Source organism: Cottoperca gobio, chromosome 16 (genome assembly GCF_900634415.1).
Source record: "Cottoperca gobio chromosome 16, fCotGob3.1, whole genome shotgun sequence".
NCBI lineage: Eukaryota > Metazoa > Chordata > Actinopteri > Perciformes > Bovichtidae > Cottoperca > Cottoperca gobio.
The window spans coordinates 8,275,481-8,302,252 of record NC_041370.1 but is presented as its reverse complement, the minus strand read 5'-3'; the positions used below and the strand labels follow the sequence as shown (position 1 = coordinate 8,302,252).

General features: G+C 41.6%; 1 protein-coding gene across 1 annotated transcript; it reads right to left on the bottom strand.

The window, feature by feature from the left end:
* Window positions 1-1,878: 1,878 nt before the first annotated feature.
* LOC115021392 (ubiquitin-conjugating enzyme E2 E2) lies at window positions 1,879-25,309 on the bottom strand. Its single transcript, XM_029451823.1, has 6 exons — window positions 25,150-25,309; window positions 23,510-23,693; window positions 22,435-22,485; window positions 7,789-7,921; window positions 3,758-3,905; window positions 1,879-2,374 (listed from the first exon to the last, which is right to left on the bottom strand). The coding sequence occupies exons 2-6, from the start codon at window positions 23,686-23,688 to the stop codon at window positions 2,277-2,279; spliced, it is 609 nt and encodes a 202-aa protein (XP_029307683.1). The 5' UTR covers window positions 23,689-23,693; window positions 25,150-25,309; the 3' UTR covers window positions 1,879-2,276.
* Between the last annotated feature and the right edge of the window lie 1,463 nt (window positions 25,310-26,772).

Below are 26,772 nucleotides of genomic sequence, written 5' to 3'. Positions count from 1 at the left end.
AATTAAAAGACTCTGCGAGCTGCAGCTGTGAAGGACAACCTCCTGCAAAACAGGTCAAACTTAGAGAAAGTAATCCAACACATTACTTACGTGTAACAAACAAAAAAGTTATATTCTAATTTGTTTTTATGTGTTCTTTACATATTGAACTTGTGAAATTGTGCAGATTAATGACCATGATATCCTAGAAAGACTGGATTTTTTTGGGGCTGGAGTGAAGTTTTCTTTGTGACATTGTTCTGTTGTGAAACGGTATAAATGAGGACAGTGATTCAGAAGATATGGCAGATATGATTCGGGTTAGTGAAGACAGGTCGGCACAATCCTTTGACTTTTTTTGCAATATGAATGTTTAGATTAATTGGGATTATTATTGTTTTGTTTTGCCCGTTAACCAATTTATATTGTTGAATTTGTTTGAATGTTTTGTATGGTTTGAGGAAATGTCAATGTTGTAACTTTATTGCTTACTCTATGAAGTGTAAGGGCAAATTTCATCATTTGTCTCTACAATCCAGTGTAGAAGGATTGATATATTTGACTTTTAGTTGATATAATGTATCTTATTAGCTGGCAGTCACGCTTTAATTTACTGAAAAACTCAACCTGATTCAGAATCCTATAGACTATGACTATAGAGACTCTTTCGATCTTTTAGGATTACAATGACATCGAGATGGAATCTCATCATCATCCTCGCAGCCCCCAGACCCTATTTGCATTTGGCTCTTGAGAAGTATTGTCCTTTTGTCAGTGTGTCCTGACCTTTTAGTTATCACAGACTACAGGTCGTTTACGCTAAATCAAAGTGGTGGACCAACATTTCCATCACTATAGAGCCACGCTGTGAATGACCAATTAAAATACATATAAAAGCTATTTAATTACAAGTACAAGAGTACTTTAGTTAATTCATCCTATCTGACTTCTTTATCCTTTAAAACACACCCTCAAAATTGGTATCAAGCTCAGCTTTCATTTTAAAATATAATTTTAATATTATACTTGGGGGGGGGGGGGGGGGGGCTCTTATTGTACTCCATTCTATATTTATGTTTCTAGGCTTTTGCAGTACCTGCTTTTATTCAAATGTTTCTTACCGTGTTAATTGTTATGCACCAAAACACCAAAGGCTTACTGTGAAAACCTACTGTTGGCAATAAACCCGATTCTGAACAAAAGACATCTCAGACCTGGACCTTTGCCAAAACACAATCACAGAATCTCATGGATGAAAGGTTTTTGAGGGATCCTGCAGACCGAGAGACCCAACACATGAAAACATCACGCCTCGTTGATGAACGTAATAAAAAGCTACAAAGTTTGGCAGGAGTCATAATGAGCCATACCCAACTAAAATCAGGCATCTGATAAGAACTTTATTATATTTGAGCTGATGTTTCAGACTGTAAAGTTTTACAATCAGGCGTGTGTGAGACTTTAAAGCCGTCCTGAGCTGTGACCGAGAGAGTGGAAGATCAGTGAAGAGGTGTAAATATTTGAGGCCGTAGTCAAACACAAATCCCAGACAGAGCCGAGTGTTTTCTCACAAGCCAACCACAGTGTGTTTTATTGGGTGCTTCAGTAATACAAGTGCACAACAAACCACTCTGCAATTGCAGAGGTGGCGGGTAGCCAGTAAATATACAAGTCCTGCCTCTTTCACAGGCAGACCTATACTTTTGTGGTCTGCCTCAAAAGCCTTTGAAAAAATACATACAGTACAAACAAAATCAGAGGAAGTTAAAAAGCATGAAGGATCCATTGATGCAAACCTTCCTGTTCCATGCAGATAACATATCAATGACAAATACAAAACAAAACAAAACAAGGAAAACAAAGTAAAAGCATATATTCTGCATGTTTGTTCCAGGTGCCACTAAGAAACTGAGAATACATACTGTATAGCTGGAGGACAATGCGTATGATATTTATAATATTCTGTGTTTTTTTTTTTTTTTCCCTCTAATACAATACTTCCAACATTCAGATATTGGAAAATAAAAATCCCAATCTACTCTTTGTATAAAAAAAGAAGCTTTCAAGTCAACAAGAAACAAAAAGGACATTATTTTGTCTTGTTTGATTTTTTTTTTTTAACACAGAAAAAAGGTAGATAATATGTTGGGGTGGAGGAGGAAGAGGAGGAGAGTGATAGTAGGGAAGGTATACCGTTGCACTTAGTGAGTGTGCTTTGACAGACTAAGGGTGAGAGAGAGAGGTAGAGAGAGGTACAGTGAGGGGCTAGGGAGGTAAACGAGGGGACAGTTGGTAGTCTATGTGGCGTATCTCTTCGTCCATTGTTTGGCTATTCTGTCATGCTCTGTTCTGTTGGTCAGGTACTGTGTGGCGATGCTTCCCACCAGAGGGTCGGCTGGAAGGTACAAACAGAGAGAGAGAGAGAATATTTAAATCATTAAGTATAATCAATCGCCTCAGCTGCGCAGGAGTCATAAACTGTGTATCTACTGTAAACAGAGAAAAGTTTTCCAAACATTTCTATCCTCTCAGGCCCAGTTTATGTAAACGTTTGTGCAAAGGAGGAAGAGGAATATATATATACACATACATATATGCATATACACACACAAATCTAATTATTTTGCCAACATAATTTGTAGATGACAAACGTTCATCAACACCCTCAAATTATTGTAGTACATTTCAAAGCCTTAAAAACAAATTATCAAAAAAAGGCCCAATCTGTCATTTCTTTTTTTTTTTTTTTACCATCACCTAATTGATAACTGCACAATTTAAAGAAACTCTCAGATGTAAACATTTGCAAATGATAATCTTTAATAGAGTATACGCATTATATCAGAATAAAAACAAGACAACAGACGTGGCCAAAGTGATTCCTTACATTTTCCCCTCCACTCTAACTAGGATTCATTAAAATGCAATTAGATTTCATTCCAGATCATTAAGCCATCTACCACACTGTAAAGAGTTCTGCCTGGGGGACAGATGCAGCATTCATTTTATTATGGTGTGGCGACCTTCAAATAGACTTGATTACCCCGTCTCAAATTCAGCTGTATCAATAACCAGTTTATCATATTAAAAGATAAGACAATCCCCTACAGGAGCAGCAAAGACTGTAGGGAGAGCTGTGGAAAGGAGGTGAAGTGACAATAAAACCACCATCTTGCAAGTTAACTCCCTGTACTATACTGTTATGCTCACATATATCATATGGAACTCAAAATTTGCTTAATGTAAGCTGGCACAAAATGGTCATCTTATATCTTTAATGAAGGTGGACCTCTGACCCAATTATTCCTCCACAAGCTCCTGAGCTTTCTTGCTTTTTACACTCATTTCCCAGCACTGCACAGGATTTTGTTCTCAAGCCAAAAAAGTAAATGACAGCTCATCAGTATTGTTATTTTTTTTTTTGTATTTTACACGATAACATTAGTTTTTCCTTGTACATCTCCTCTGTCAGCAGCTCACTTCTGCTGTGGAAATGTGGTTTTATTATTTACCTCCTCAGGCCATCGACTTGGGCCAAAGATCTGTCAGTGTTAGACGGCATTGAGAAACAATGATGCTTTCAATTGGTCCTGGCTTATGCTACTTAATACACTTATGCTACTTAATACACTGTTAATAGTCTGGAAACATCATTTTTGACTGCGTGAAATTTGGCCTCGAGTAAAAACAGAACGACTCAGTTACATCTTACTGAGGTGGATAAAGAGACTCGAAAAGTCTCATAATAAAAAGGAGAAATGGTGCGGTAAGATGTTACCTGGGTTACAGTCTGTGAGCAGGGAGCAGATGGACAGCAGCACCTTGGAGATGGTGAGTGCGGGGCTCCAGTTGTCCTTCAGGATGTCCAGACAGATCACCCCCTGACTGTTGATGTTGCAGTGATAGATCCTCGTACGAAAAGTTACCTGCAGACACACAAAATACTACAGTTTAGACGTTTAGAAACAGAATGTTCTCATTTTTTATCCAAATACAATAAAATAGGACTTTGTAACAATGACTCTGGTGGTGTGAAGAAATGTTAACACCATATAAAAAGATGTGAATCTATAACAAACGTTGTTTACTCAGCCTTAAAGAAGAAAGAACACTGTACTGGATTAATCATATCAACTCATCAATGATTAATGTAGTGAATATATCACCATTTCCTGGAAGCTGGAACAAGTGTTTTTTGCTTGACTTCATTTGTTACTAATAAAAGTGGTTGCTGTTTTATTTACGTTGATCGCATAAACCGTTTTTTAAGCTCGAGTTTTTCCCTCGAAGACCACGTACATATTAGATTAACAGCAGAGTATTTACTGAGAGAAAGATGCGTTTTGAACAGAGTAGAGATTTGGCTTCAACCAATTTCCCTTTCCATTTTGTTGGGGAATATCAATCCAGTTTTAGTCATTTTGTGATATTCTTTTTATAGAGCAACTTAAGATATACAGAATGTTAAAATGGGCTTTAATTAATTCCATAATAACCGCCACCAATGGTAAAAATATTGAACAGCCAGAACCACTCCTCTGCAGATGTATAGCAGCATTCCCGTTACACTTTTATGACCACAGAGAACAGAGACCTGCAGAGAAAAGAAATGTCTCAGTTTTTCAGACCGTAAAGAAAAGACAATTTGCTGCGTCTCCTGCCAGGTTGAGGATCTTGTTATAACTGGGAGTAATAACAGGTGAGACGTGGAGGACAGTAAAAGGCAGCTTTGGGCGTTTCACCTCCGTTTTCTCTTTTATTCAAATTAACGCTGATGTACCAGCATCAGTACCAGTGTAATGGGACGGCTCGATTGCTCCATCGAGGGCCATTTAAAACCATTTGTCACCGTTGCTGAATGTGCATGTAGCCACAAATACAAAGTATATATAGACTTCATATTCTAGATCATTGAGTGAAACATATTATTTGGATTTCTGTTTTTATTTTCTCGATCTAATGTCCAGCAACACCTCAACTCTCATGATACTTTAATAAAATCAGACCAACAGAGGGCAGCATGGTGTAGAATCAAAACAACAGCTTTGTTGAATATTGGACCCCAGTGTTACACCCAAGTGTAAATTAAATTCTTTACTCATCACAGTTAACAGCCTCCCCAACGCACCCAGCTCCAAAACAGTGACCCATAACATGTAGACTAATGTTACCTTGATTTATGCTGAACGTGTGCTCACCTCAAACACCCTCAACAACCAGCCTACCACCGTGTATGTCGTCTGTCTCGGCTCAGATTTGAGCTTGACATCAGTTTGGCTCTGACACTTGACACTCCTGCTTGCCCCCGCTGCTCCAATCACCAACATCTGGCCCGGCTGACCCTGACCCTCCAGAGGAAACCTCTAATGAGCCTTGGCATTCCCAAAAATCACACAGGGGCAGGACGTTATAAATGACCACCCCCCTCCACCTCCACCCCCACCGCCTCTGCAGACACAGAGCTCCTCTCCTGGCCTGCGTTCAGAAACAGAAACACATCCACCTGGCGAACATGTCAGCTCTTGTTTCTCTTTTAGAGTCTTGAGATTTTAAGTCGGATTCTGGGTCCATAACTCCCCAGCCTGAGGTCTGACTGCATTCAGTAACTGAGCTTCACTGGAGCGTTTCTATAGCGAGGGAGTGTATGGCAGCTACAGGCCGAAGGGTTTAGTGTGTGTGTGTGTGTGTGTGTGTGTGTGTGTGTGTGTGTGTGTGTGTGTGTGTGTGTGTGTGCAGTTTGGCTGCAGATCACAGTGTGTCGGAGGGGTAGGAGGTATTGGAGGGGGCGGAAACACTCAAGTCTCTCTGGCAACAAAAAAGCTGGGCCGGAGCCTGTGGATTTGTTTGATTCTGCTGTCAAACACAGAGCTGGTGGTTACACAGCACAAAGAGCGAGAAAGAGGGAGAAGAGGGCGAGCGAGCATGGGGAGGGGTGTCCGTAACAGAGAAGAAAATGAAGGCCAAGTGAAAGGGTAATAGGGTGCACGGCAAACTAAAGGGAGACCGGCGCTGACGGTCTGTGATGTGTTCAATAATGACATCCACTCAACATCCTTAAAGTACTCTGCAGACAATATCGCATGACACAAAAAGACGCTGAGCATTGGTCAGGTTTTGAGCTTAAATCACGACACTAGTTAAAGGAAGGTGTAGAAAAAAGGGGTAAACCCAGCTGTAAAGAGTGTCAAAAAGATGCAGCGTTGATCCTGAACAACTGCCATGACACCAGTGTGCCCTACAATCTTACTTTCCCACATCATGCTGCCGTCAACATGCATAAAAGTCCACCTCTATCAGTCTATCTATCAATTAATCTTCTGTGCCTGCTTATCCTGTGTATCGGAGAATCCCAATCTCCGTGGAGTGAAGTTGACTAGTGCGGGGCCATGAAACATTTGCTAACAGGCTGCGATGACACAATATGATTGGGCAAGTAAAAAGCTGAATCATAATTACACAACTTTGTTGGCTATTTTGTGGGGATTACCACGAGTTTGGCGCAATTTGTCTGCGCTGCATTTTCTTATCACTCCCCTGTCACACCCCCAACAACAACATACTGATTGTAAACTAAAGTAGGCCATCAGTACGTGAGGTACCACCACCCTTCAGGTTTCAGTAGTGCAGGAAATCTGTGTGAGGACACTATCTTTCATTTAGAAATGATTAAAAAACAAATAAAGTAAAGTTCTTATCCTTGTTTGTTCTCTCCCTCTCCCTCTCCCTGTCTCTCTGTCTCCCTCTCTCCCTCTCTCCCCTCTCTCTGTCTGTCTCCCTCTCCCTCCCTCTCTCTCTCTCCCTCTCTCTGTCTCCCTCTCCCCCTCTCTCTCCCCCTCTCTCTGTCTGTCTCCCTCTCTCTATCTGTCTGTCTCCCTCCCTCTCTCTCTCTCCCTTCCTCCCTCTCTCTCCCTCTCTCTCCCTCTCTCTCCCTCTCTCTCCCTCTCCCTCTCCCTTTCCTGCTAGTTTCTTACTCGTATCAAGGCTTATTTGTGTGTTGGGAGGATAATTAGAGAGATGCCTGGACCGAAACATTCATGATTTGTTAACAGGTGTGTGAACCTGTGAAAATAACGAAAGACTATGTTATAACTTGCAAACTGTCGATTTATTGCCAATAAATGTCTGGAGCCTGATCCATCAAACACAGGGCATGAGGAAAGGTAAAGTCTGTGACTACTAGAAAAGAAACATGCCAATGTAACAGTGTAAGATAATAAGTCTGTTATCTGATAACCTTAATATTCATGGGAAATCAGGCAGACTGTTCAGACGACTACTCGTATGTGAAAGAGGTCACTCCTGAACCCACAGACAGCCTCTCAGAGTCTTCCAGCCCAGTGTTGTGGTTCACTCAATGATCTCATCAGCGCTGTTGTCATCCACAGCAGGCAGCTGTCACAGCGAGAAAGCTCTGATAAACTCACAGTACGCTACCTGTCCAGCATCACACGGCAGACAAAGTAAGCTCCTCTCTGGTAAACATAGTGGAGCGTTTAGCAAACTAAAAAAAGCTCAGGAGCTAAAAAGGATAGTTATTATAATATTTGGACTAATTCTTCAGGTGAACAGCGACGCGATTCCAGGTGATACTAACGTTGTTCTGCATATGTAACTGCAATTAGGCACAAAAAATATTAAATATAAAGTGACTATGTGTCTGTGATGGAAAATAATGTGTGTCTTTTCCATGATGATTAAATGACCCAGATAAATTCTCCACACGCTTCCAGACTCTGTGTAGGAAGTTGATGCTTGGTCAGCTACTCAAACATCCATATATTTTAACAGCTATGTCTACCGGCAGCTGACCTTGGGGGGTTTGAAGGGGTAGTCTGGCGTGAAGGCGATGTCCAGGAAGAAGACGCCTCCCTCGTACACGGAGCCCGGGGGTCCCAGGATGGTCGACCTCCACTCATAGATGTTGTCTCCTTTGGGGCCAGCGCTAGAAAATTGAAACAAAAGATGAGTTAATATGTTAATCAGCACAGCGCATTGGACTCGACAGCCTGGTGTTCAAACTGCCAGCGGGCTGACAGAGATTTGGGGGAAAGAGCAGCTCAGGCGGTAAATGCTGGCTCCAGACAAGTTAATGATGGAGATTTAGGGAATGCCGAAGCCGTGGAGGTTTGACGGTTTTTAGTTCAAGGCTATTTTAGTAGGATTTAGATTATCTTTCAAAATTTGCATGAGAGGACTACATTACCTGCTATTGGGAGTTGAGTTACCGAAGCACACACACACAGCAGTGAACCAGTTTAAACATGTAACTGAGTGTTCAGCAAAACCAAAAATTGAACGAAAGTATTTCAAACAATAAGAAAAGAGTTATTTACAAGCCAACCAGAGCAAAAATTATTTCATATTGAAGTCAGTTTGCATTTATGAGATGAGTATTTATGCTGAAGTGGAGGCTGAAGGTCACATCTGTTGTATAGGCCCAGTAATTAATGCCATTTCCATATTAAGGGCTCCCTCCCCCACTGTTGTTTGTGGTAAGACCCTGCGCTGGCACAGAGCCAAGAAGAGACCGGGACAATGTCCAGATCACAAAGCCCGGGACAATGAACAATCCCTACGAATTCATGTAATTACCAGGGATGCTGTTTAACGCCAACCTTTAGCATTCTGGGAGATGTGCTTACAAATGTGTGTATGCGAACTTCCCACACACACACACACACACACACACACACACACACACACACACACACACACACACACACACACACACACACACACACACACACACACACACACACACACACACACACACACACACACACACACACACACACACACACACACACTTTGCTTTCACTCAAGGCTGTAGTATTACTGTTCACTTTTATTCAGATCAACCATCTCAAACAGAGATTTCCTGTGTAATAACCTCAAACAGTAAATTGATAAAAAAAAAAGCAGCATCTGGCTCAAAGCATGCCCTTGAAAAAAAACAGATAATTCTCCATAAATAGAATTAAGACTTTAGACATTTCCTTCCTCCTTCAGTATCAGCACATGCAAATTTCCACTAATCTACTTTGCCACTCTTCCACACTGCCCCTCTCTTAAGCCTTCTTTAATTAGCCAATTATGATTACTTCTTCTCTGGGGAATTTCTTCACCAATCTAGACCTGTTGTTTCAGACACAAAGAAAATCTTTTTTGTAAGAGTGAAAATAAAATGTAAAGGGGACCATGCAGGGTATTGTTGGTGCGTAAGAAGGGGACGCACACGGAGTACTTGTCTTTGTAAACCTAATATTTCAATCGGTACTGCAGTAATTGATAACTTCCACCATACACATGGAGGATGCTTGCTGTACAAGCTGTTAAACAAGGTGCTAAAGAACATGTCCACATTAAACATTTTAACAGTAATGTTTTCATTTGTTTTGGCAGGCACAAACAAAGCTACATCTACATGACCGGTTGCGTTTCTCTTCCAAACAAACTGTGTTGCATTTTGGTCAGACAGAGAATGCTATGTGAATCAACTACAGGAAATGACCTCAAAATACAAGGATTTATAGGCACAGAGACAGATGTCGACATCTGATAGAGTGAGGGCGAACCGCAGTACGAACTGGTGGTCATATTCGGCTGTTCCTACATTCTTCTGTTGTGTTATTTAATAGAAGTTAAATTAGAGCAGAGGGATTCAATGTTTCCACCATGCCTTGGCTGGAATTGGATGAGTTTTGACACAAGATGTCAGGTTGCCAAAATACATTTGTGTTCAATAAATGACCTATTTGAAGAGCTGTTGTTGACTGAAGGAATTCTAATTCAAATAGTCACAGGAGTTCTTTGACAAACTAATTAATCTGTCCAACTGTATTACTGTTATTGCATATGAAAGCAAATGGATCTCTTTAGAGCCATAGATGTGACTACTTTTCATGCAATTACCAATACCCAAATCTGAATAAAAAGATTAACGCTCCATTTCTGCCTTTGTCGTGACCAAAGATAATATAGTTGCTGCTGTAGGTAACTTTACGGGATTGTAAAATCCTGTCTCTGGTACTATGAAGCTGCTATGCATCCGATACACCTTTAGATTCATGGACCTGTTACCTAAACTGGACTTCCTGGATTATATTTCATGTCTCACCTGTATCTAAAGCAACACACCGCAACCAACGCAGCCCCTCACATTTTCTGCCTGAATGCCCGCTAAGAGGGGGCGGCCTTAAAGCGTCAGTATGCTTCAATCCGACAAACACACCTACTGCTTGCAGTGGTTGGTCAGGCGTGCAGATGTGATGCGTGTAGGCAAAGATTAAACTTCTCTCCCAAGCGCCTTTCCCCCCCCCCATTCTTCACTAAATTGATTCTGGCACCTTATGGACCTGTTCAGGAGTGCAACACTATGAATGCCTTCAATGAAAGATTGTCTAGAAGTCTGCACCTTTATCTCCATATTTGAATGACTGTCGCGTCTTTCGACTTTGACGGCCTCCTTTTCACCCTGGTCTTTCAGTGTTGCTCTTTAGAACAGGTATAAACACTTGATGTGGTCGGACGGCATGTTGTACAAAGTAGTTCATTTCCAACAAGTCCTGTTTGGATTGTAATTAGTCAGTGTGGTCCTGACTGACTGATGGAAATACCAACTGAACTTGTTGTGATCACTCTCCTAAACATTACTTCCTTTATTTCCTGCCGTTGACAGAACCACATACAAAGCCTATTTTCCTCACTCTAGGCAATCTCCCCTCTGCGCCTACACACACACACACACACACACACACACACACACACACGCACACACGCACACCACATTGAAAGAGACAGCAGACTATTCCATTTCCATACATCTCCTATAGAAGCAGACGCTCACTTTCTTTTGAGGCTGATGAGTATGTATCCGTGATAATAACTTCGACATGATGGAAAGATAGAGATGAGCTTGCATGGCAGAGGCCCTCGCTCAGCAGCGAGATTGCTGTAGGGGATCTGACAACCACACAAGGGCTGTGGATAAAGGCTAAGTCAATAGCTGAATGTGCATGCCACCGCTGGCTGTTGCTTGGAGACCTCCTCCCCCCGCGGGCTCGGGCGTTCCTGTGGTGCTTTGTTGCAGCTGGTTGAGGGCCAGCTCATTCAAGATCTGACAGTCTCTCGCTTGGCTATTAGTTTTAGGAGAGGTGAGCGGCGTGGATACCGCAAGAAGCTCGAGTTGAGTCAATCTGCAGATTTATAGCATCAGTGAGTGATTGCATGAGATCCCATTTGCCAGGCTTTAATTAATGCACGCTTAATGACAAGAGTTAAATAGCTGATGATTCCTTAACCCTGGTTAATAGCTATGCAGAATATCACGCTCGGCAACTGACATTCAATTCACAGTAATAATTGGGTGATCAAGACATTATATGAATTTTAATTCTGCATGAGCAACTTCAAACCCTCACTTCTTTAGGTTTCCGTCTTGTCATGTACGGCTGCAAAGTCTTTATTGGTGAAAAATCAGCATCATTGAATCAATGTGAAGTCAATGAAGGCGTTAAGAAAAACAAACCCAGGATAATCTCACACAAAGCCCCGAAAACTGAGAGAGACAGTTAGATAAATGTTCTGTGTCACTCTCGTCTTTTTTATTCCCTCTCTCTGCGGAAAAACAATCTTCTCTTCAAGCAGACAGATGTGTTCAGCACAAATACATGACGTTAACTGGTGTAACAGTGCTGCTTATGGGCTTTGTTGGAGGCTGCAATAATACTAACCCCTGCGTAAGTAACACTGCATCTGCAGTGCACTGTCAGCCAAATGTCTTGATTCAGTGAGTATTTGGGTCATTTGTTTCAAGGGTCTGGGATACATTAGGGCGCGGGTGTCCGTGAGAGTCTTGCCACGGCCCTGTCCTCAGAGATTACACTCATGTAGGAACCCACTTTGACAGCTGGGCTGCTTCCTTTGCAACAGAGCACCGAAATAGTGTTTAACCACAGATTCATACTCCTCTCTTTCTTTGAGGTTGTTTTCCTTACAGTTAATCTTGTGATTATCACTTCTTTTTAATAGAAACAACAGTTCAGATCCTTCCCTAGAACGTAGAATCAACACCAGCTAGTATAGCCACTATGATTCAGTCATAGACTGTTTGTGGAACCTGTGAGGGAGCGAGTAATTGCATCCCACACTGACCTTGCTCAGTGCTTCACCTCACAAAGACTCATCAGTGCACACAAGGCTGAGAAAGATTGGACACCTTGAAACCCAGAGACAGCACTGAGACAGTTTTCAGAAAAGGAGGATTAAGGAAACTATTTCTTCAACTATAAAAAGGAACACTCTACCACATACCTACTTTGTCATTTTTACATTTCATTCTCAATTCCTGAAAACTATCCAAAAGTGTGCTGCATATTCACAGACAGCAGTAATAATTTCCATATATATTGAATGACCTTTCCTCCCCATGATACTGTGCAGTGTGTGAGACCAGGGTGCCCATTTAATCATCCACATTGCCTCATTTCATAGACAGGGCAATCTGCAGATTGGTGCCAATGCAAAAGATAACCTTTATCTTGCGGCATGAGAGCTGTGCTAATCTCCGCAAAATCGCTAACCTATCTCATCACCCAGAGCCAATTCCCACAGACTTCAGGGCTCGGGTTAAGTTGATGAAAGAGGTGTAGTCATGAGATAGGTCTGTGCCACTCACCGGGGAATTCATGAGGTAAATGTATCTACTCTTATCATATTTACAGGGAGGGAAAAAACCCCCGATTTATTTCAGTGAAAATTGTAACATTGAAAAACTACATCTTGGATATCCAAACGTATTTAATCGTGGGAATTTAGCCAGCACAGCAGATTACAACAACAAACTAGAATACACTTAAGTTCCTACATCAAAGATGCAACTGAAAGCAACCACAATTAAAGAATGCAAGAGTCAAAACCACAGTTGTAGGGAAACGGCAAGAACAAACGGCCTTGTTTATCTAAAATGAGTGTATGTGGTAGTAACAGACACTTTCATTTCGACAAACAATATACAGTGAGATGTCTATCCGCTGTCAAAGAGACTTCAAAAACTAGTCTCGTTAGTGCCGGACTGTATGCACCGGCAACCTTGACAGTAGGCTTCATCATCCACAACTCGAGGGTACGGAGAGGATGTTCATTTTTTTTTCTCAACAAATTGTCCAGTTATATTAAACTAACCGTGTTACTCACAGGCATGTGAGAAGTTCTGGTGTTGTAGGTAATCTGTGAAATGTCTGTCAAGAAACATTCACACCCCGTCAAAGAAATGTTTTTGCCAACTTTTGCAGCAGATGCAAATATTGATGTCATAAACATTTAGTTGCTATGGCAAAGATCTCTAAAGACTGCTGTGACAGATGCACCTAGGTGTAACGCAATACATTTAGAATAGATCTGTATTGTCATTGTGCTTAGAACAATACAAATCTGTTTAGCGGTGAGTAAATAAGTAAAGTAAGTAAACAAGTTTGATTAAAAATAGAAAGCAAAACAAGTGTTAAAAACGACAAAGTGACCAGTGCAAATGCTTAGTAATATTTCTGTGAAAATAAGACAAAGTGCTGCAAGAGTGGTATGAAAAGTACCAAAGCTGGTCCCTGTAGGAATCCATTGTAAGCAGCATGAATCCAAGCTGAACACAGCGGCTCTGTGAAAGGAGAAACTACACACATTTTACAGCCACCTTTCAAGTCTAAAGAGGGTGTTTGATACTCTAAGATTAGGTTACATTTACAAAGATAGGATGGATGGAATATCACTTAAACATAACAAAAGGTGAGAAAACAAATCATGAACACAGCGATACAGTGTGTTCACACAGCGCTGTTTACGGGAGCAGGTAAATAGCTGTCTGAGCCAAAAACTGCACCATGGGGCTGATAAATAAAACAGGAGTACACCAGTAATTGAATGTGAATCAGTATGTTTTGGAGCTTGTGAATACCGGCATGCACAAATAAAGCCATTATCTGCCTTATTTGCCATTCCAGTTCGTTCCCCACGGGCACTTTTTATCCTAATGGCACAGTCATTCAGTTAAGATCTTATTTTCTGTCAGTGTGGCTGCTGCGGTTATCAGAAGAGGAACTTTAATGAAGCAATCTTCTTTCTCTCGGACCGTGAAAGAGCCCCAAGACCAATTACTGTGCAGCTCAACGGCCGAGGCGACACCTCCTTCCTCTGTTCTCTTTTCTTTATTGTCTCAAATGACATGGTTTGTTTTTTAATCAAGGCTTTTATTGTTCATGTGTACAATGAGTACTGCAATTACTGACCGGATGGTTTATCCAGCATTTGGGGAAATGGTTGAGTAGGTGGTTGCGTGTTTTTCGAGTCGAAGGGAATAGCACAATTTTATTCTCACAGTAGGGCAACCTCGCATGCTGGGCTGAATCAATCTAAACAGCAGTCAGCATTGAATTGAGGAAGTACACTTCTAAGCAGACGTTTGAAGAACTGGCATTTCACTCAGGAAGTTTGTCCTCACTGAGGTTTAAAGTCACATTAACAAAGCCGTAAATAAAGCAGGGGATAGGGCTTATTTTCCTCCGCCTTCCTTTTCTAATTCTGCAAGATGCTTCTGAGGTACAACAGAGAATTTGGTGCGGTAAGCATTTTTCTTCTCTGCATCTGAGCTGCTACATGCAGCCAGCGTCTGATGCAGTGCAAATGTTTGCCTCTGGCTAAAAATGAATAATGCAGAGCATATATCATTTCCACAACACACAGGCTTTGCATAAAGAAAACAGCACAACATCATGAGTCATAAAAATATCACTTAACCAACAAAGCATTGCAGTACACAACAACTAATAGTAAAAGAATAAAGCAAAAAAGCTCCATACGCTGCATAAATGAAGACCTCATGAGCCCTAAAACCAGAGCTGCACATATTGGCAGAAAATAAAAACATTTGAAGAGCACATTGCCGGTGCAGATATTAATCACAATTGATGTGGAGAGTAGCCTTTTCAAAATATTTTTTGTGAGAACCTAAAAAGTATAACATGTGTGAGTGTGTGTGAGTGTCTTGGGGTAATTATAAACATTAGCTTTGCTTGAATAAAACAAGTATGGAATTTGTGCTGACGTGCAACTTGGTGTGCAGTCCAGGGATTCGCAGGAACACTGCTGCAGGAAAGGAAACTGCCGAAAAAACAGATTTGCCTTCGAGACAAAAACTGCAGCCTCTTGCAATTTATAAACTAAATTAGTATGATGTTAATATTTTTAATTTCACAGCCCTACACCAAAGTCTATTCAGCCATAATTAGAGATTCTCTTCAGCCTGCTTTCACTACAGTACTCTGGGCGGCCATTTGGCCCTGTGGCCGAGGGAATGGACTTATTACCCAAAAGGTCAGTGATCAGAACAAGCTGCCAGATCTGCTGTGGAGCCTGATCCTCCTCCGTTTGTCTATTCCCTTGACACCATACTGGCCCTCAGGTTTGCAGGTAGAGAAATGTAACGAGCTGCGGGTTAAACAAATCAGCACAGAGAAAAGGACATTGCTTTGGGATTTTATTCACTGGTTATATTCATTTAATCATTTTCAACAAGATGAGTGTTAACATTTCGTCCCCAGGAGCGCAAATGTGTCAGTAAGACACTTTAAAGCGTCTTGGCAGGAGCGGAGATTTGTGACTTCGGGGGGAAATCTATCAGGTTGGAGATCTCACAGGGGTGATAGGATCTCATGCAAATTGTTTACTTGTGAGTTAGTGTATTTCTTCCAGTTGCCAAAAAGATCCTTCTGTTTGCTTTCGCGTCAGATTACCATTTAGTCATTCTCAACGACCCGCTTCTGTGAAAGTGGCGGTGTAATGGCAACACTCCACCACGAAATGTCCACACGCCGTGCTTCATGCTCGGCTTCCCCTGCAAACCCATTTATAACATTGTGGACAAATGTTTGCCAGAAAACTACCTCACAAAATGAGGACATTGAGAATTCAATGACACACATGAATCAAGGCCTGCCGTGTTCGCTGTCAGACTTGTGCCGCAGTGGAAAACATTAGGGATAAATTAAACTCAGGCCGGTGTTAGAGGAAGAGCGCATGTTACCGCCGTTCCATAGGAGCACATTTATATATTTTCCACTCAAAACTTTGTGTGAGGAGAAAAACGATGAGGGCAGTTTGCTCAGGAAGGAAATTATTTTCAGCAGATGTTAAAAAAAAAAAAAAAAAAGGTGCACAAGGAGAATGATGGTCATAACAAAAACGTGCAGAACCCAGTCTGGCTCTCTCCATCTGTTTGCTATAATATCCCTCTGCTCCTGTAGCGGCTATAAGACATCTTTATTTATCTTTAGGTAAGATGTTCTTATTCCAGATAGCATTTTTCTTCCTGTCTTACAGTCATTTTTCGAGGGCACTTTTATTTATATACAAGATTAAATACATTTACTGTGAATGCTACAAAATCTTAGTACTTCAAACTGTTTATTTACTTTAATTTCCAAGGCCCTTAGTTTTCCTCCCTCTCTCATTTTTAACCAACCCATCTTTCACTTCTTCAATGTTTAGTTTTATGGAAGCAAAGAAAAGCCTGTAAGAATATGAATCTTATAAGCAACGTATTTGATTGTGACTACGGAACACTTGGTGTTACTTTAAGATTGATAGTTAGACACAACAATTAGACAGAAATTAAATTTGCAATTCATTTTCTAATTAATTCATTGTTAAAACTTTTTTTTTTTCCTCCAGGAAGCTTCTCCATTGTGTGGATTTGCTGCTTTTCATATTATTGTACACTAAATATCTTTGGGTTCGGACTATTGGTCGGACAAAAAACATTTGAAGACGTCAGCAGTATGATTGAAAACTTCCCCCTTCCCCTATTGTCTGACATTTTATGCACTAAATCATCAATCAATTGATAATGTAAAGCGTTAGATCCAGCCTTAGTTTAGGGCAATGTATTTTAATGCTATAAATCAAATGGGATTTAGATTTTGAGCGTAAGCATTCAGTTTACTTTGTAACTACTTGTTTTTTAAAACTCTCATAGACTTCCATTGCTTCGATATACTGTATATTACAATATAAAAGAAGAAATGTGAGGTACATTTGATAAAACTTTGGTTCAATATAGTATTTTCTCGCTTATTCTTTGAAGGTTGATTTTACCCAGACTCCCTTATTAGTCTCTGACCCAGCCTTGTGCTAATGCAAATGTTTGATATGCTTAAACACAAACGTCTCCAAGAAGCCCCCTTTTTATTTATTCTGCTTGTTGAACAAAGCGATTCTGATTCTGAAGCGGTGGTGTCATGAAGGTTCTTAGCTTGTGCAGTCGATGGACAAGACCTTCACTGAAAGGTCAGGAACATGCCGGCGTCAGGCACAGATGGGTGCCTATAATTCATCAATATTTATAAAGGCTGTGATTATGGAACAAGACATAGATTAGGGCTGATTTATCCAAGGTCAAATGTAGCTGTCATCTAAAAGCATTTGCTTGTTTTCTTCGCTTGAGCACATTGCAAAAGATCTTGCCCAGAATAATTCATGCACAATACAGTGATCGGCTCGAACACCCAGGAGGTTTTCCTGCGGTTTGCCCCCCCCCCCACCGCCTCCGGTCTTCATCCCTCCGCCCACTCATGAATATTGATAACCCTTCCCGCTGTGCTTAATGGTAACGCTGTGAGAAATGATGCTGGGTGTGTCAGTGGCACATAATCCCCCAGGGGCATGGCACAAACTAATATGCAGCTATCACAGACATGAAGATGATCCCATCAGCGAGAAGAGAATTAGAGGTCAGAACCTACAATGAAGAGAGCCTCATTTCTTGGTGAGACTTGATGATGATGGAGATACATCATGTCAAGGCTTTAAGCCAGCAAGCATACGAAGCAGTGACCAGCTGTGTGAGCGTTTCGTTAAAAAAGGCTGTTCCCTGCAGCTTGCATGATGTCATCAGGGAGTGACAGCTCCACTTTGGGCATCATGGGGGCATTACATCACACCAGGAAAATTCAGGGGCCAAAAGAAGGCCATTGGTTCCAAAGGCCAGCCATATATTACAGCTGAACTAGGGAGGAATGACATTTGAGGTCAGCTGATGCTCTAACCAACAGACCAACAATACAAAGAATTGACAGTTTGCTAAACCAATTTCCCAAACAGTGATTGCCCAATTATAGTTTAGCAACTGTAAATAGGCCTGTCCTTGTTTGGATTTCGCAATATGCCGAAACAGTGCAAAACTCCAGATGTCAGAAGTTTGCAGAGTGGTGTCAATTTTTTTTGTTTTCCAAACCAAAAATACAAGAGCAGAAGTGTGAGGAACGGATTAAACTGTACGTTTGTTTGCTTAACGTAAGCAGCGAACATTAGCATGTCTGCTAGTTAGCTTACTATCTCTAAATGTAAGATATCTCTTCATCCTCTTATGAACACACCCGCCCGTCAGCCACGACCATTTTTGGCATATCGAAAAGGAAAAAGTGGTAAAAACTAAACAAAGAAAAGTGCGGACACTTGTATTTTGCAGCCAGCAAGGTAACAAAAACAAGCACCTCTAGGCTTTTAGAGGTTGTATAGATCCAAAGAACTCCTATAAAAATGAAGTACAAAAATTAGACCCGGCCTCTACTTGAGACCTACTTGTCAAAACGTGTAACCACACCGGCCGAGGAAAGGGGACTCTAAGGGTCGAGGTGGGGCTCGACTTTTAATTGAAGTTTTGTAGTACAAGTCTTAACTGTTTAACTGTTCTCAGTGTGTAATGTCTGCAGAACTACAGGAGCTATTCTGTAATTAAGTTTTGTAAATTACTTTCATGCTGTATCAACTCTCCCTCAACCTTATCTCCTTCCACTTCAGTTAGTGGTTTCTTACATTTCCCAGAATGAGTTATGACAACCTGACAGGAGGGGGGGGGGGTGAACTTGTTACTCAAAACGCACCATGGCTGCGTTGCATTTTATGTATTTGAGCTGAGAAATTGCTATCTCTGACACTTTTGCAATGGATTATTCAGCTGATTGTTGAACGCCAGTGAACAATAGCAGCTTTAAAAAAAACTGAATCTTTGAATCCAGATGGGTTGACACCTAAACCTGACATGTACTATTATGTTTTAGGCAGCTGAACATTGTTCTGCCACCACTCCATTCTGATGTAATGAAAGTATCTGTTTGGCCATCTGTGAGGAGAAGATAAACACGTCAAACAGTACAATGGTCCAGAACTGCGAAGGTACAACGGCAACAGTGGTTACTTTTAAAAAAAATCTTGAAATGTTGCTGTTGGTGGATCAACATTACAAGGAAGGAATAGTAACGAGTCACAACAGTCGCAGCACCGCAATAACAAATGCAGCTAAAATAATCCCTGTGATGCAGCGCGCGGCAATGCAAACGCACAAGATGGAAGTGATAAGTATGGAAATATGAACTGAGAAGCAGAAAGGAGTATTTTTATGACGGGAGCATATCGGTTGTGGGAGATGGAATGTGATTCATAAGGGACTGTGAGATAAAGCAGAATGATTCTCTCAGTTTAAAAATCACCACCATTGTTCCTGTGGTGTTGGACAGATTCAGCTAAAGCTCAACTATTTCATAATCGTTTTATGTAATTTAATCTAGCAAAATGCCAAACATTCTTTGGTTCCAGATTCTCAATTGTTCTGCTTTTCTACGTTGTATAGGATTTTATTTAATAGCTTTGTGTTCTGGACTGTTGGTCGGGCGACACGAGCATTTTCAAGAAGTCACTTCAGGCTTTAGGAAATTGTGAAGATTGTAAAAATAAATGTTAGCTGTAGCCCTAATGATGATTTAAAAGCATTTTTATTTATTTTTTAAAAAGGTGAGCAGAAAAGGCATTTTCTAAGTATTCACAGTTTTGGATTACATCCGTCAACTTAAAAGCCTCTTGCTTGCTATTATATGATGAAAACATGAATTATCATTTTAAGCAGTGGAAATATAGGAACACCAATGGGCCTGTCATGTTTCTCTTTGAGCGCATCTAATCCACTTCTTATTCCCAGTAAGATTATTACAATATGTGTGCAATTTGCAGGGCAGGAAAACACTATTCATATCAGATCCTGCTTCATTTGTATCAATATATGTAAAAGCACAAGCTGCCTGTACAATATACTTGGAAGTGTATGACAGTGAGAATAATTGCCATGTCAAATCCTCTTGGGCTTCAACGTGCTCCCGTTCGTTTGATGCATGACAACTGCCAAGGTGACAAGCGAGCTGTCACCATGCCGAGAGTGAGATAAAGCTTGGAGACAAATTTAAATACTTGCTCGCGTTTTCCAAGTAGTGACAAAGCACTAAAAGTATGACAGTTTTCAGTCACACTGTATGGAAATTGATTTTTTAAAACAACTTAAGCATTAGTATCACAGACTCTTCATAGCCACAGAAAGCAATGAAACATCAGTTAGCGTGTGATTTATCAACACGGACAGCTTATTGTAACAACAGTTTGTGATATTAAACGCTGCTAAGGGTTAACACAGTAACCTTAGATGGATGCGAGAAGAAAAGAAGTGGGCGTTTTATTAGACTTATCAAATGGGCACCTCCTGCCACAGATGTTTTCCTAAATTAGATCCTAAATACTTCCAAGGCGTTAAAAGATCATTTTTGGCTCTCAGCACACATCTACACTGAAAGACACAAAGCAAGGCTCTCCATTTTGCAGTAAAAAAAAAAATGCACACACAGCCCTGAAGGCGATACTGAAGATATTGTACATGATACGAAAGAGACTGCGGATTTCAACTAATGTGATGAGGACGGCAAATTCTCTCTGACCAGGACAAAGTGGCGAGGGAGTGAGAGGGGCTCCTCAGCAGAGAAGACATACATCGACTGCCCCCCCCTCCCCCCCCCCAGTGTGTTGAATGTGCCGAAGTGAATCTCTTTAACACAACTCTCTGTCTGCCTCCTGAAGGAGACCAACAGTCTGTGACTTCATTTTGTCGCAGGGAAAGAAATGAATAACCTTTCAGGCTAACCTGGCCGGGAGCGGGGAGCGTGTGGCATACAAATGACGACACTAGCTCCACCGCTCGCACTCATTCATGCAAGAATGTAAATGGTGCTGCGATCGTTTGCATGAGAAATTTTATTTTGATTCATCTGACCCCCCCCACCCCACCCCTTTTCTCCCTGTCATTGTTAACAGAGGGATAATCTATTTGGGTGCATCACAGAAGACACATAATTAGATTTTGGTATCATTTTAGAGAGTACAGAAAGGGAACACACACACACACAGAAAAGGATTATCTTGAAGAAGCTTAATTGTTTCCCAGGCAACTAGTACCCCACTAAGACGATGACTGTGAAATTTCCGCTAGCGATTATTTTACTTTCAAATGACTTACTCGTGTCCTCCAGCTAAATCCTCCATGTGAGCCAACCTAGTTTTTTTCTGGAGGGGGGGGGGGGGAGGTGGGTAGGATGAGGGGGGGGGGGGTTGAAATAGATTAGAGTCCTCGAGGAAAACAACATCTCTTTTAGCCTCCAGTACAATAACAAAACTGGGCTGTGAGCTGGAATGAAAAGGTTAGATCAATGTTTATCGTTAACGATGGTGGGGCTCTGATGAGACCCAGCAGGGGCGATTAATTCATGCAATAAACAAGGCCGTCTGGGGTGAAGTAATTCCAAATCGCCAGATGAGTCATACAAAGCTGTTTTCCTTAATCATTTTAAGCAGGTGCCTGAACGAATACGGACAATCCAAAAACGGTCAGAAAACATCAGCTTCTCCCACAAGTGTCCTCAGTCTTGCGAGGACAGGCCTCCATTTGCTTTCTTAATTTGCAGTGGAGTGCCGAGTAATTATTGTGCTGTAATAAACAGCATCCCAATCAATGACAGTGTCACTTTTTCAAGTTAATAAAATCTGGCCCCTGCGCTACATCCCAAAAGGCATGCCTTTGTCATGTCAAGAGAGACTGATGCACATGTGGTATGCCACTCGCTCGCAGCCATATCTCTTCCTCAAAGGGCTGAGAGCCGCAGCAGTAGCACACAATAACCATTGTCTGTGATAAATCCCCAGCAGACCGAGGAGGGAACCACACGAGAATCGAAACAGGTTTTTAAAGTCACACTGATTCTCATTTGCCACCATTTCAGTGCAACAATAATACTGCGATCTAAAAAGGCTGCACATTCAACAGAGGTTGCAGCGAGCATTATGCAGCAACAACAATGTCAGACTAGGCTACAGTCGCTCTAATTCACCTGAGATTACCATCTCAAACAAAAACACAAACAAAAGCATTATGGGACCGGAGACAAAAGCAAGTGTATTGCAGCGCGGCCTTTCCTTTTCAAGAGACAAGAAGCACGTTTCTGCCATCTACAATTACATCAATTACAGCTCGAACATCTGTACATACGGGCTTATGAGTCATTAGACAAATGTTTTGAAAAGATAACATCGTCTTACCTGCAGTTTGGAGGTGGGTCTAGTGTTATTTCGGCGAGCTCTTTCTGAATCCTGGAAGAAAAGGTTTTTATTGTTAAAGGATAATAAAAGCTGAAGGGTCGGACAATTCTGTAATGCATGAAGTGAGTGCTTTGCGCTTGTGATGATGTAAATGTTGCTTTTAATGCAACCTTACACCATGTGGCTCTACAGCGGTTTACCACACAGCACTGACAGTATATGTTCCAAACATCACCATGCAGATTGTAAATGACTTCATTTGCTGTCCATAAAACGAAAAAAGAAAAATTAAGAAAAGTTTATCATTCCAGCATAAATAGAATATATTTAAAGTTTTTATTTTTTCACATTGTAGTCATTAGTCTGTGGTGCATAAACAAAATCAAAAGGAACATCAAGCATGAGGATGAACGCGACTGCTTTGAGAATTTCAGATAACCGTGCAAATTTATGATTCAGACTGTGAAGAGCAACCGAGTTCAAACGCTGCAGCTAAGCTCACGTTAATATAAAACGCAGTGCTTCAGACAACAGTGAAGCCTCTCCATATTACAGACCCTTGTTGTGCTGAAGGCCCTCATAGAAACTGTTTCCAAGTGAAGCATAGATGTACAATAGGGAGATGTTCTCAAAACTGGTCGCTGTTATAAAAAGACTCGGTGGCCTCAGCCAACCCTTTGCTCAACTGGTTGCATAATAATTTGCCAGTGTTTTTTTTGGGAATAAGTGCTAAGACTGGTGGAGACAAGTGTTGGTGGTGGTGTTGGCGGTGTAGGAGAGACAAAAGTGCTGTGGAGCATGAGGCAAATCTTTTCAAACAAACAGGCTGGAATGGGAAGATCTCTTTCGAATGACATAGCGATGACAGTCGAGTGCCGAGCTGTGTGAGTTACCTCCTTTCTGTGGGTTTAGTATCACACTGAATAGCATAGATGTTTGAAATGACAATGCCTGTGGGACTATAGACTTTTTATATAACTTCACACCCTCTGGGCACAAGGGGAGAGGCCTTTGGTTTAACAAACAACCCCTGTGTGAAAGCTGCTTTCCAGAGCCAGAATGATTTTTTTCTTACCTCTTGGCACTAGTTGAAAGTTTAGCAGCGGTTTTACTCGAGATCTTGGTCTCCTTCTTTTTGGGCTGTGCTTGCTCTCGCTCCTGTTCAGGTGGTACCGACTCCCTTTGTTCAATATCTGAGCTTCCCCCGCTGGTGCTGGGGCTGTCGTCCGGTCTCTGCACTTCGCTGGACATCATGGGCCCTGGAAAGTAATGTCACACCACAACCTGTAAGCGTGGCAAAGCAAGTTTCCACTCAAGAGAATATATAGTAAAATCTGTTGCCATTGCCATCTCAGCAAACTGGGTCGTTTGGAGGGAAGCCATAGTAAAAATGGGTTTAATTTAATCAATGTACACTGGACATGGATGAGCAGAGCAGGGATATGCAAAGTGTGAGCTTATGAAAAGACATTTGTCAAAGCCTACAGTGCTTTGAATTACAGATGTATGGGTCCCTTGTTAAAAAGAATATAATAAGCCTTTCACCTAATGATCTATTGGGGGTTATATATTACAGGCTAATTGTTTGAAAGGCTTTATGTTAGTAGCTTTACTGGCCTAGATATAAAACAGACCTTTGTGTCATGGTTCTCCCTTTTCTTCAAACAAATACTGGAAATTAGTGTGCTTTTTTTGGTCAATTATATAAAATATCTCTTTAAATGATTTAGTCACAAATTAACACACATCTCATCGGTGACAGAATCAGAAAAGACACTTGAAAATGAAGAGACCATCCGTGAAGACGAGCATTGTCCCGGTTACTTCATGCCCCCTTTACAGGCGACAAAGACGCAGCTAAAATAGATATATTGTTACTTGAAATGTAATATAAAACCAGACAGATATAAGCTAAGTGATATGAAAGAAGTTAATCAAAACGATGAAGTGAAGTGGAAGACAGCTCGCCTTCCCCGGGGGGCGTTTCACGGTAATGATAGGGACATCAACGGCTAAAATGTACCCGGTTCAATAGCCGTTTGAGATGCCAGGGTCGATACGGTGACATTATACTCCACAGAAATAACACCTTAGACTAGTTAACATGTGTGTTATTATCAGACATCACTTAAATTCTTCTTGTCAAATCGGGTAGGTCAACATTAGTGGGGATGAAAAACACAATAGGGGTCGACCGAGGGTGTGAAACCGAGTCGTCCTACAAAAGCGATCATAAACATTATTGGGAGCTAGCTAACGTTACAAGGCCGGGGGGGAGGAGGCGGGAAGTAGGGTGCGTTACATTACCGCTGAGGGGTATTTAAAAAAAACAAGGGGAAAGCTTAACAGGCCTCAGTGTTTTAAAGTCAATGAAAATACGCATAGAAGAAGGCGTTTCTTGCCAGACTCGTCCGAAACAGCCGACGGCGGGGCTGATGGAGGACTGTCAGCGGGAGGGCCAGCGGAGCAGCAGGGAGGGGGGGGAATGTGCGGATCCTCGCCGTTTCTGGAGTGTCCACATTGTGCGTTGAAGAGCAGTGACCCTTCCTCGGCACAAAGGGAGGCTCGTCCCACACATCCACCACCTCCCCCCCCCCCCCACTCTTTTCGTCCTCCTCCTCCTTCTTCTTCACTAGAAAACGACACTTTTCACGGGACATTTACTTACTTTTCGCCTATCTACGAGGAGCGGCTAAATGTGTGTGCGGATATTACCTGGCGGCTGGCCGTCGATGCTGCAATTCCGCGTGGTAATCCCAAGGTACCGAAAAAAGTATATCCTCACACGGCCGTCTGCTCGCTCCCGTGTCCTAGCTATTTAACTGGAGGTAGCAGCAGCAGAAAAGCGATTACAGAAAACTGAGGCAGCCCCGGACCGCCTCCATGCGCGCTCCCGACCTGCGCGCACTGCTCGTGCACGTGCGCTGCATTGGTAAGAGAAGAAGCCTGCGCGAGACCATGGTGTAAAGACTGATTCATTAATTAAAAATACCAAGAATGAAATATGTTGTTTGGTCATGTTTACATGCAATGTACATTGTTTATAAAATGCCTTTATGTCTCCTGTGCATGCAGGGGTGTGTAGACAAAAAACTATGGGACCCATGTGCAGGAAATGTTGGTCCCTTGCATTTTCTTCACCTCCCTAAATACAATACACACAGCATAGGGGTACTATGGCCCACTTCCAATGTCCACCAATATACACATACATAATTTGGTACTTAAAATGTAAGACAGCCAATCAGAAAGGGTGGAAGAAATGGGTGAAATCTGCACATTTGGCCCAATTCCAATGTACCCTGTTATGCACTCACAGACTTTGACGCACGTTAACTCTGTGAGGGCCCCGGGCTGTCCCACTGTGAAACCAGCAAGTGTTTGAGTGCTCTGCTTAACTTTTTGAGCTCTTTATGCACATTTTCCATTAAGTCTGCAGACTTTGCTGAAGGGAATAACCCACAAAGCATAGTGTTGTGACATTAGAACCACGATGAGAGTAAGTGAAAGCAAGAAGAAAGTTTCCAGGTAAGTATAAACACACATCCGTTTGATGGTGATTTAAAAATGTTTCTATTTAGCTTAGAAAAAGGGAGCAAACGACACATTCACACAGCTCATTAACATCAGCCTCACACTGTGCTGTCCACAGAAATGCCTCTGATCAGGTAATATGATTTTAAAGTGCAATCCTCATACAGTGTTTAAAGCCCTCACACCCTCAGGCACTGCTTCGATCATGGGGACTGGGCCGTACTATGTTAACAGGGCCCCAAATGTGCTCTTAGGCTGTACATTAAGTGAAAATTCTAAGCTTTGAGGATGCATGCAGACAAACAATAACATATATGCCCTTCATGGTGGCACTTCAGGTGAAGACACACACACACACACACACACACACACACACACACGTTTCTACAGGGCTACTTTCATGATTAGTGTGAAAATGGGCTTTGTGTTAAATGTGAGCGAGGCAGTGTACATGGTGAAAGTTATTGTTCAGCTGTGCACATTAGAGCTACATGTTTGCGCACCTCCTCAAACTTGTAAAGGACAGTGTCAGTATTTCCTTGGGATGTGGAGAGCTGAATTTCCCTGTAATTATCAGCCTCATAGTTGCCACGAGAAGCACAGACATCAACTAAAAAAAACAAAATAAAGGTGAAGTAATGTAACTTTCCAATTATACAACATTCTGTACAAATGTAATGTAATGATACACTATGAGGTTTGGCAGTGGCTGACATTTATAAAGTGGTATGTGATATTTTCACTGCACTCCATTAATCCACATTATCCAGAAATGCTTGCAGCACTGAAACAACCTTTTTTTTT

Excerpts from the sequence above, each read along its gene's own strand:
- LOC115021392 (XM_029451823.1), bottom strand. The coding sequence starts at position 23,688 with ATGATGTCCAGCGAAGTGCAGAGACCGGACGACAGCCCCAGCACCAGC. Across the intron at positions 7,922-22,434 it reads GACCCACCTCCAAACTGCAG|CGCTGGCCCCAAAGGAGACA; the intron begins GTAAGACGATGT and ends TCAATTTTCTAG. Across the intron at positions 3,906-7,788 it reads ACCCCTTCAAACCCCCCAAG|GTAACTTTTCGTACGAGGAT; the intron begins GTCAGCTGCCGG and ends GTGTGTCTGCAG.